General features: G+C 37.8%; 1 protein-coding gene across 1 annotated transcript; it reads right to left on the bottom strand.

Annotated features, from left to right (window-relative positions):
- Window positions 1–2,033: 2,033 nt before the first annotated feature.
- LOC122973020 (C-C chemokine receptor type 1-like) lies at window positions 2,034–10,786 on the bottom strand (the record flags this gene model as incomplete). The annotated part of the gene is made up of 2 exons (XM_044340467.1): window positions 2,034–3,955; window positions 10,647–10,786. Coding segments are annotated over 2 exons (1,002 nt in total), but the record flags the coding sequence as incomplete, so codon positions are not given.
- Between the last annotated feature and the right edge of the window lie 619 nt (window positions 10,787–11,405).

Here is an 11,405-nt window from a genome sequence, read left to right as displayed (position 1 = left end):
TATAATTTTTACTTTTATGAAATAATCATTGAATTCATTAAAGTGAAATTGTGCTTTTCTTGCTGCTGTATTTCATGGTGGAATTAAAATGTCACTCCTCTGCTGAAGTGTTACTGTGATGACCAACACAGATATGTTGTGAAAGATTGTTACTGTGGCAACACACATCTGATAACTTTCACATAGCAGTTTGGCACTGGGCCAGTTGCGCAACAACTATTGTACTTCTGTAGAACATTGCATGAGAGACTTTTGTATGACAGTTTTTTAGATTCAGATTATATATATACATATTATTGTTATCATGTTTGCATTATCCATACTAGTCACTCTAATTTATGTTTATTCATGCTTGAGTGCCTCTAGAGATTTTTTTTCCTCTTCAAGCCTTTGAGGTTTTTGTCTCATGGCGCTAGTAGAGTAGTTACACACAGTGGTCTTTTACCATTCTCATGTCTATTGGGAGGAGGGAGGTTTGGCCTCTGACCTCTGTCAGGAGTCTTCATTTCTTTTGAGGATCCTTTGAACCCGACTGATGGTTGGGTTGAACGGAGCTCACAGGACACAGGGTAGATAATTGAAGATTTAATCTTAGCATGAAAAGCTATAAGGGGGGAGTGAAATGGATACTTATACCTGTAAGTTATTGTCTTAAGATAATGTTATGCTGCCTTTATAGCCAAAAGCACTTTGTAAGACTTCATCTCTCTGCTCTGTTTTTTTTTTTTTGTAATTCTTGCTTCTCGTTAGACAGGGGCAGGGAAGGAAAGTCAGTGACAGAAAAGTCAAAGTCAGTGTTGAGGAACTATATTGTGAATTTGGCTGTGGTAAAACACAGTATATTTGATCACAAATATCTGGAGACTGAACTGAGGATGATGGGAATGTCAGTAGTTTTGCCAGTATTTGATCCAGACTGTAATATATTGTGTTTAACAACGCTAGTTCATACAGCGCTTCGCCTTCTGCAGCTGCTACCTGTTCTGTCCTTAAGCTGTACCCGTAGCTCTGTACACATACAATTGTGCAACAGTAAAACAAGATGTCTTCCATCTGAAAAGTGTGTCCCGTGTGCAGTACATTACACAGACCAAAGTATTGAACTAATTTAAACTGCTGATGGCTCTAGATGAAAAGTCAACGGATCATCAAAGTCATTCCAGTCATTCATTCCGTGAGGAAAAGGAATGTTTGTACATAATTTCATGGAAATTTATCCAATATTTGTTGATAGTTGTTATTTCAGTCTGGACCAAAGTCAAAAACTTTGATGAGTAAAAGTAGAAGTAAGTGAGAAAGCATGTACAGTATTTTTTGTAATGTGGGGAAGTGACCCTGTAATCTTTTCACCAGAGATATTGACACTAGGCTTTATGCAGAAGATAAAAATATGTCCAACATTTTTAGCTCTGTACTTCAATTCTTGGTTATGTGGGGGAAAACTGTCCAGATCAGCAATGTAATCAGGTGGTCTTGTCCTCTTCTGAACATGGATATGAGAAACATGTAATTGAACTTCTACTCAAATCCTTGATAGTTGCTTTCTGAAAAGAATGTTTTCAGTAAAAGGGATATTTGAAAAGGTATGTACATATATTTTGGAAATATGTGGGACGAGAAGAAAGGAAACATGTAGCCCGGTGATTTAAAAGGGTTGATTTAATCAAATAGTTTGGATTTAGACAAACACACGAGCCAAACAAAATCCAACAAACCATTTAGCTTTTAACTCCCTTTTTCGTTGCTGCTTTTTCACTGTTTTTTTTCCAAGTAAAAAGTTCTTCATATGAAATATCAACTTTCTTTTTAAAGGACATGACTCATTATACACACAACTTATAAAAAAACATAAACAACGTAAGATTAAACCAACGACAAAATCAGAGCAGATAAATTTACAAGCATGGAAAATGCCTGGACAGTGAGTGTGCATGCTTGATTCACTGTTTTGGAAAAGCTCACTTTATTTGGATGCAGCTAATGCTCCACTCCAACAAAGAGTTAGCTTCATACATTTAATCTGTATGCTCTTATCGTAATATAAATGCTTACAGTTAATCAGCCATGAAAAGAACACAAACCAGTCCTCTAAAACTTTTTTTTTTTTTTAAACACACTATACTGACATTTTAGTGAGGATCCAAATTAAGTATAGTCATGAAAACCTGTCAGAGATACAGATAGTCATTAAAAATGAGAGTTTAGGCTGTATGGCAAAAATACAGAGCAAAACACTTTTGTATCACATCCAAAAGTCCTTTACAAAGAGTTTTAAAATTTGCTCAACTATGTAAGGATTAAGGAACTATGGATCCTTAACTTTGTTCAACAGCCCAACTTTTACATTCTGTCACACAGAGGTGATGCAGTTAACTGTAATATTGGGTGCAAAATTTGAGAGAACACTGTATATAAAGAAAATCATGTTTGTGGCACTGTGGTGCATAACTAAGTGTGGTCTGACACATATACAGGCACAGGTGTAAATACTTAGAAAATAGGATCATGGCAGATGTTGATTATTAGATTTCTTCTTGCAGATGGAGTTACTCAACTTTAAATGCAGAGCTTTGTTCATCAACATCTGAGAACTAGAGGACAGAAGGTCTCCCAAGCTAGTTTGTAAATGAACTTTAATGAAACCTTAATAAAACCTTAAAAATCACTGGAGAATCAAGCTCAAATAGTTGACAAAAAGTCTTTACTGTATATACAAAGAAGGAATGGTGTGCTTTTCTGTAGGGATCCATCTCTTCCTGTAGCTGAGCTAAACATACCTCTTCTGTCCACATTTACATATGTCATGATGGCATGGGCATGATGAAAAGGTAGCAGCATTGTTTTGGGCTGGACAACAAACTTTCAAAACATGTTCTTACTTGCTTAAGAAAGGTGAAATTAGCAACATAGCTAACTGACATATGGATGTTGTTATGGTTTATATTTTGGCTTTACTTCTGCTATAGGCAAAATTATATCCCTACTCATGTCATCGCTTTCCACCTTAACATACTTCTTTCTGTTGCTTGTAAAACCATGGTTTGTTCAACACATGGCAGGCCTGAGACACAAAGGAGTCCCCATCCCTAAAACTCAACTCAACTCAACATTTGGTGTACTTTTTGTGGACATACTAGTTCTGCTAACCTGACTGACAGAAATATGCTTCTTTAACCCTGGGAAGCGTTTCACCAGCAGCTGTCTGAAGTAGCTCTGGAACTTTTTACCAACAAATGTATAGAAGATGGGACTGATCCAGAAGTAAATGTAGGCAATGTCACGAGTGACTTGAAGTGCATAACCCCTCTTCTGTAATTCATCACAGGAAAGGCCTTCATCAGGTAATAGTTGTACAACATTGAATGGGGTCCAGCATATAAAAAACAACAGGACAATGATAAATATCAGCCTGACTGTCTTGAACTTGGTAACTACCTTGGATGATATGACAGTGATAGCAATCCTAACATAGCAGTACACAATAACAATCAGAGGAAAGAGCAAGAAAAGGAAAAGTTGAAGGTAAAATCCAGATGCTCTTAGCTTGTCATCAATAGACGTTTTGTTAAGAGGATATTCCTGGCAGAGCGTTTTGTTGGTCATATGATGAGTAAAAGCTGTGTGGAGAATCATCTTTGGGATGCACGCCAGACCACTGACCAGCCACACCACAGCACAGGAGAGTAGTGCATAGCGTTGATTCCTCACCTGTGACGCATGCAAGCAGTAAACAACGCCAAGGTATCGGTCGAAGGTCAGGAGAGTTAGAAACAGAACAGAACTGTAGAAGCCCAGGTAGTAGATACTGCCTACAATCTTGCACATTACTTCGCCAAAGATCCAGTAGGAGAGCTGCTTGTAGACTCCCAAGAAGGGAAGACTGCTCATGAAGATCAGGGAGGACACCACTAGGTTCAGCAGCAAGATGTTGGTCACAGTGGTCAGCTTCTCAAACCTAAGAAGTAGCCATTTAAACCGTTAAATGTAGAAAAAACAGAGACTATGGGTCACACAAGCATTTTTGACAGTAATATTTCAAAATAATTTCCAAACTGTGGATTGGTTGGTGGCAGTGAAGTAAATCTGAACATCTTTAGCATCAATTTTAGTGAAGTGTTACAACTAGATAAACTGCTTTTAAATCTGCTGATTGACGGGTCATATTGTAGAGTCCTGAAATAGAGGAAGTTCACTCATTCAACGTTACACAATTCTCTCAGTTCAGTTTTTTGTTTTTGTGGTGAGCGAGCTAGCTTCTTGTACTGCCTGTAATTGCCTAATATTTTACCTTGATGCCACTGCATAACCTCCAGGAAAATGACATGCAATCAGGCATTTATTTAAATTGTCGAGGCGATCTTTAACTTTGTTTCCAGGACTGTTTACAAGAGATTTTGTTTCAAACCATGAAGGGTGTTTGAACATTTCAGTGTATTACTGCCTGTTATTGATAATGTAAGTTGAAAATGCATAAAATGAATCTGCCTGAGATTGCCACCCAGATATATAGTAGTCTGTGTGGGAATCTAGTGCCAACAAGTTAGTATTTCAATTTGACCAGTACTTCATTTTTTGACCAAACACCTTAAAACTAATGACACTCCCATCATCCTCAGCTGTTCTTTGTGTTCAATGCTAAATAGCACATGTTAGCAATGTAAATTAAGGTGGTGTTGTGTTCAATGCTAAATAGCACATGTTAGCAATGTAAATTAAGGTGGTGACCATGGTAAACATTATACTTGCTTAACATCAGCATATAAGCAATGTGCTAGCATGGCACTTGGTTAGCACTTAACCTCAACTAAAGTGAATTCATCCAGACAAAGGTTATGTTACTGCTAAGGATACACGATATTATCCGCACGTCATCAGTATCGGCCGATAAAAGCTCTAAAATGAAATATCGGCATCAGCCATTTCTGCCAATTATGAGAGGTAGATTTGTTGCCATCTCCTCCGCTGCCTGATTGTGCTTCCCTCCTCAGACTGTTTCACCCTGACAGTCCCAGTACTTCCTCCGCAGGCTCCACTTCACCAAAGCTGCCCGTCAGACTGGCTGCTTCTTCCCACTTTAACTTGAATAACAAACCGGGGCTCAGTGCTCTGGTTGGATCCACATGCAGAACCGGGGCTAACATTAGCTGGGAGGCTAGCAGAGGCTAGCCAGCTGTGCTTCCCTCCGGCCATGCTGCGGCTAATGCCCCACTAGCCTCTCAGCTAACGTTAGCCCCGGCTCTCCATGTGTATCCAACCAGAGCACCCAGGTTAAAATGGGAGGAAGCAGTGAATCTGACAAGCAGCTTGAGTGAAGTGGTGTTGGTTTGGAATTAATAGAATGTATTAAAAAAGCTTTGAATATACACACTATACACAACCAATCCACTGCAGCAACCAGTCAGCTGCTATCAGCTGAATTTATGTGGGCACTGAAGACAATGGACTCACATCATTCATACAGCTTGTGTGCTAACACAGGTGAGCTTTTCAGAGCTATGTTTACTGACAGCGGAATAGCAGCCAAATTTAGTTGTGGGGAAACAAAGTGTGCGTACGTCGCCACATTTGGAACTGCACCCTACTTCAAATCACTTGTCATCAGAAAGGTGTCCAGACAGGCTGGTTACTTAATCATGTTCGACAAAAGCCTGAACAAAGCTCTCCAACTCAAACAGATGGCCCTGCACATCCAGATTTGGGATGGGAGGCAGGTGAAAATCTGGTATGTAGGCTCGGAGTTTCCAGGGAGAATTTAGGAAATCGGAGGGGGAATGCAAAATATGCTCTCCGACACCGGAAATGAAGAACCTTGTACAGCTATCAATGGACAGGCCTAATGTAAATTGTAAAGTGTTCAATTTACTTCAGTCTGAACTTGTCCAAGTCAACAAATCTCTGCTGAATGTCGAGTTGTGCAGATTGCACACTCTCCATAATTGATTCTGGGATGGATGCAGGGCAATAAAAAAAAATACAAGCTAGTATTTTCAACATGTTTCAAAATAGCCACCACTCCTTTGAGAGCATACAGATCTTTCAAACAAATAACCAAATGCTACAATATTTGAATACTCAAGAAAGCAAATCATTAAATAAGTTACAGATAACATTTAATTATTTTGAGACAAACATAACCGGATACTCAATTACTGCATTCCCAATTTAAAGTATTAATGAGAACGTTGAATGTTTAATTCTCAATGAATTTATTTTTGCCTTTAAGTGCTGTGCTTCACATTAAGTGTAGGATTCCCTTCCTTAAATAAGGAATCAATAAAATAAACAAATAAACTTGTTTGTTTAATCCTGGTAAGCACAGTGCTAACTACCTCACAGGTAAAATATACACCAAATGACTGAAATTGCACCATTTGTCTGGTACAGGAGCATCACAAGATAAACAGCAGTCAGTGCTTCAGGTCATTCCCATAGAGAGTCTGTTCAAGTAATGTCTGGAGAGATGGGCTATGTTCCTCTTTATTTACAACAATTAACTATGGTATTTAAAAATAAACTTAACCGTGCCTATTAAGTGGGCATTGTCATTCTTTTTTAGTTTCTCATCAGTTTGCTTTTCAATGACCAACAGACTTGTTTTCTTTCCTTTGGTTGAACAACAGAGACTGTTGGACTTTGCGATGAAGGCAAGTTTGCTAGTAGTCTTCATCTTGTTCATACACTCATCTGCCACTTCAGAATGTAGGGGAGCAAACACCCCTCCTTTTCTTATGCCAATTTCTGTAAGAGCCCAGAGAAGGTCTGGGCTCAATCAACGATAACCTCGAACCTCAAGGATATAGATGTCTATTCAACTTCGGTCTGGAAATGCCTTCAAAGGTAAACTGAGAATCCTTTCTCCACATTAAGGTGTCAATTTTGACTCTTCACAGAGCCATCCCCTCTCATTCTACCTCCAGAGACCCCCACCAACTGTGTGGGATAAATTCCAAGTGAAACTTATGACACAAACTAAAAAATTGCTACATTTTTTTTATCAATTCGTCTCAGGAAACACTGGATTAAGGGACTTTTTAAAGAGACTGTCTTCCCACAATTTAACCTCATCAGCCTGTTTTGATGAGTTGGGACAATCAAATTCTCTTTCTCTCCTTCTAACCATGCCTACACACACACACACACACACACACACACACACACACACTTATCCTCCTCTCTTTGTTTTTCACTCTAGTGTGACTTCAGATGCATGTTGTAAATTAAGAGAAGGCTTGGCTTGAGTTTCTGTGTTCCTTAAAGCCAGAAGTCTGATTCAATGTTAACTAAATATATAACCATCTTGTAATCTATGGATTATTAGTCACAAAGTAAATGGTCTCACTCTGAATTCTCTGTGATAAAGTATAGTTGAGATGCACATATTTAGATGAATTAGTCACACAGTACATGTACCAGCAGTGCCACCCAGTGGTTACATTTTTATATCGCTTTGAACACTGAAGAGGAGGTCTCTGCAAATACTGTATAATGTTTCCTGATGATGATATTCACTAAATTGCTATTAAACTCTGTATAACTTTTAGTTAGTTAATATTAGGAGTAAGTTTGTTAAATAATTATAGGATGTTTTAATTAAGCTGGACTGATGATCGTTAACTTTTGTATGAGAACATGTTTTTAGAAGTATAGTCAAATATTGCATTTTAATTTTATTGTGTAACCTAATCAGAGGATTCAACTCAGGTATTGTGATAGTGATTACATTATGTGTGTCTCTGAACATTTGAGTAACATACTGAACTATGCAATTCATGTTTAAATGTGAATTACCATGATGAAACGTGTAAGATTTAATTTAAATTTAATCTCTTGTAATCAACTCAGAGAGATCACATGTTTTCTCTCAGAGAATATCCGTCCTTACTAGCATGTCGGCCTCTGCCCAGGGCTCTTTTTCATTTGCTTTTTACTTTTGTATCTCCAAGAGACTCACATCATGTCCCTAAAGACCTGCAATTTTAACTTTCTCCGTACTTTTTCTTTCATATCATGTGATCCCTTAGGTTAACTTTCTTTTCTTTTAAGCTATGTGCAGTATTGCAACTTCAGTGAAACAAACTTTATGTTGAAATTCTTTTGTGCTTAATATCTTGAAATATAGTTTCGTTCTGGCGGGCAAGATTATTTTTTGAGTTATTTAGTAACAAAGTCAGTATAGTCAGTCAGAGACTTCAATTAAAACAACACGCTCCCTACGGATCAAGATATCCTCAACGCTGTGCTACCAGAAGACAACCATATCAGATCAGTCTTCATCTAACAGTTCAACCCTGTGGTGATTTGGCAAATCACCTGAAGAATTCGTTACAACAACACTGTGTCTTAAGGCTCCCGCAACTCTCACTAGCAGAAACTCTGCTGGGACACCCTGCTGGGAACTCCACTGCAGAACAGCTGATTCCTGATGCTGCAGACAATAGCTGAGTAACCAGCTGAGTCATCTGAGGACAATCATAGCACAGTGGGCTAAACAACACTTCTCTTGCCCTCCACCTACTTCTATGATTAAGAGTTGGTGTCGTTTGAGTTGAACTCTCCAGTTTTTTTCTTAGAGAAGTTGGTTAGTTAAACTCACTCAGCCATAAAATAAATCTCTGGTAATTACGCTATTATTCATTCACATTTAAACACGAACCATTCATAACTCCTAATACGCCATTTAGAACATATTGCACTCATTTTGGTTGATTATTGATTTATCTGTTTGCAGTTATACCTCATTTATTTACTTGTTAACCCTTTTAGTTCATTAAATATAAATTTATCAGCATGTTGTTGTCTGTGGCTTCCATTTAAAGCAGAGAATTAGATCCTTGTATCATTAACACACAATGTCAGATGTGAGATTGATAAAATTGTTTCTGTGTTTCTTCCCGGTACAGTTAAATTAGGCTAATAACGGGAAGTGGTGCCCCTGATCAAATGAGGAGTTTTTATTAATAAATGTAGATGTTCCTACAAGAACCTCTCAAATATTTTACTTGCACATATATATGGCAAGCCTACCCCAAACACTCCACTGTCATACCTGGCTCTTTTTATTGATCATCATCACATTGGGGTTATTGAGCTATTTGCTTACTATTATCTTTTTTTCTTTCTAAGCTTTTGTGCATCATATGTGATTTTCTATCATTTACAGAGGTTAATGCATCAAGAACCAATAATGATACTGATTTCTTTTCATTCCAGTTCTGCCGGTGGTTGAAAAAGCTGCACTGAAACTGTTCGGAAGAATGTTAAACTGAACCATCACTGATTTCAACTAAGCTTTGTGACCAAAGAAATGAGGCCAATTTAGAGATTTCATTTGTAATCTCTGAGCTATGAATGGTCTGATAGAAATAGAAATAGAAATGGACATCAGAAATATGTTCACAGTTGCCTGCTCACAAAGGTAGAGAGAGAGCAGTGGTGTAGACAGTGACAGAGTAGAGGAATTCTTATGGGTCTTGGAGAGAAGAACTTTGCCTACTGAATAACTACAATATTCCTCTCTCAGTGGGCACAAGAATAAGAAGCTCCTAACATGACTTCATTGTCTGATACTCCCCCAGTTTGTCTTTTTTTCTGTCAACCTGATGACATCTCAAATCCACCTGTCCCCCCACTGGTCTAAAACCAGTGCCCCAACCTGTTATGTACTCTGTCTATTCTGCCTCCCACATATCTTACAACATTGATAAAATCATCTATCAACATTTATTATCTAACGTCATTTTACTCTGTTGCCAATTTATTATGTATTGTAGTATGTATTAATACAACAGCCCTACATTATACCTTCATGAAGGTTATTGAGGTATTGATTGAACTTCATGGTCATTTTTGAGGTTGTAGTTTGTGTTGCTGCTAAATTTTATAGCATTGTACTTGGGGCTGTTCAGATATTCTATCTACCTAATTTACATCAGTGATTGTAGGAAATGGCTAAAATGGTGATTCACTTGCATTAAAAATACTAAATTGTAAAAACATACATCTAAAATGCATGTAAACATTATGTATCAAACTTTAACTTAATTGATGACAATAATATTTTTATCTATATTCTGTATTTCTTAAAGTTATAATCTTTATGATTTTAATGAAATCAAACCCCATTTTTGATGCTGTTTTTGACCTGCATTTTTGAACAATAGCCATTCAATGCATTTACATTTAGTAACCTGTCTATAAAGTAGTTTTAATTGTCAGTGGCGGGGTCCACATTTGCGCACTTGAGTCAAGCTGCCAACACATACACAAGTGACTATAATCCAGCACTACTGTTTTTAATTTTATCTCATTGGTATCAGCCTCACTGTTCACTCTCCTAACAGTGTATCAGAGCTGTAGCAGTTGATCTTCTGTTGTATGTTTAACAAAGTAGTTGCTTCCCTAGTGTTTGCTGCCCGCAGAATTCTGGGATATGTAGTATTAAATCACAATTGATGCTAAATTGTGAGGATTACATCTTTAATTTACTCCTTGTGGACTTTTTCAATTATCTTGAAATTCACAGGTAATTATAATAAGGGTTGTGTGTATTTTACAAGTTTACAAATTGTACATTTGCTACCTCTAATTGCTTTAAACTACTAAACCAATAATTTGTTTGAATTTGAGAGTTTTGTTTGTCTACTCACCGATGGATGATGACCAGGACCAGCCCGTTGCCAAAGAGACTGAAGAGAAACATGAAGTAGTAAATGGTGGACAGTTGAGCTCCCAGTAAGTTGTCACTGTCCCGATTACATAGTTCAACCAGCTTCTCACCATTACCATTATCTTCCACTGTCACATTGTCATCGTAATCAGTATAGTTATAGTTATAATCAGGAGTTGTTGATTCCATCTTCTCCTCAAATGCTAGCAGGGAAATCTGTCAGAAACACAACACATGCAACGATGCGGTCAGTATGAAATTAAAATTCTAAATATTATCAAACTTTTGAAAATGTATTGTAGCGGCTGTGGCTCAGGAGGTAGAGCAGGTTTTCCACTAATTGAAAGATCGGCGGTTCGATTCCCGGCTCCTCCAGTCCACATGCCGATGTGTCCTTGGGAAAGATACTTAACCCTAAATTGCTCCAGATGACTGTGCCATCAATGTATGAATGTGTGTGAATGGTTAGTTTCCTCTGATGGGCAGGTTGGGACCTTGCATGGTAGCCCCTGTACCCATTCAGCGTATGAATGTGTGTGAATGGGTGAATGTGATTCGTAGTGTAAAAAGCACTTTGAGTGGTCGGAAGACTAGACAGGCACTATACAAGTACAGTCCATTTACCATTTTATTAAGAGCTATTAAATTCTGTGTGCATGCCTCTGTAAAGCATGCAAATAAGGAGAACTAGAAAACAATCCCTTTAAATGAGATCCTCCAAGGAGCTCAAATCAGATGT

Source organism: Thunnus albacares, chromosome 21 (genome assembly GCF_914725855.1).
Source record: "Thunnus albacares chromosome 21, fThuAlb1.1, whole genome shotgun sequence".
NCBI lineage: Eukaryota > Metazoa > Chordata > Actinopteri > Scombriformes > Scombridae > Thunnus > Thunnus albacares.
This window is presented reverse-complemented; position numbering and strand designations above follow the sequence as displayed.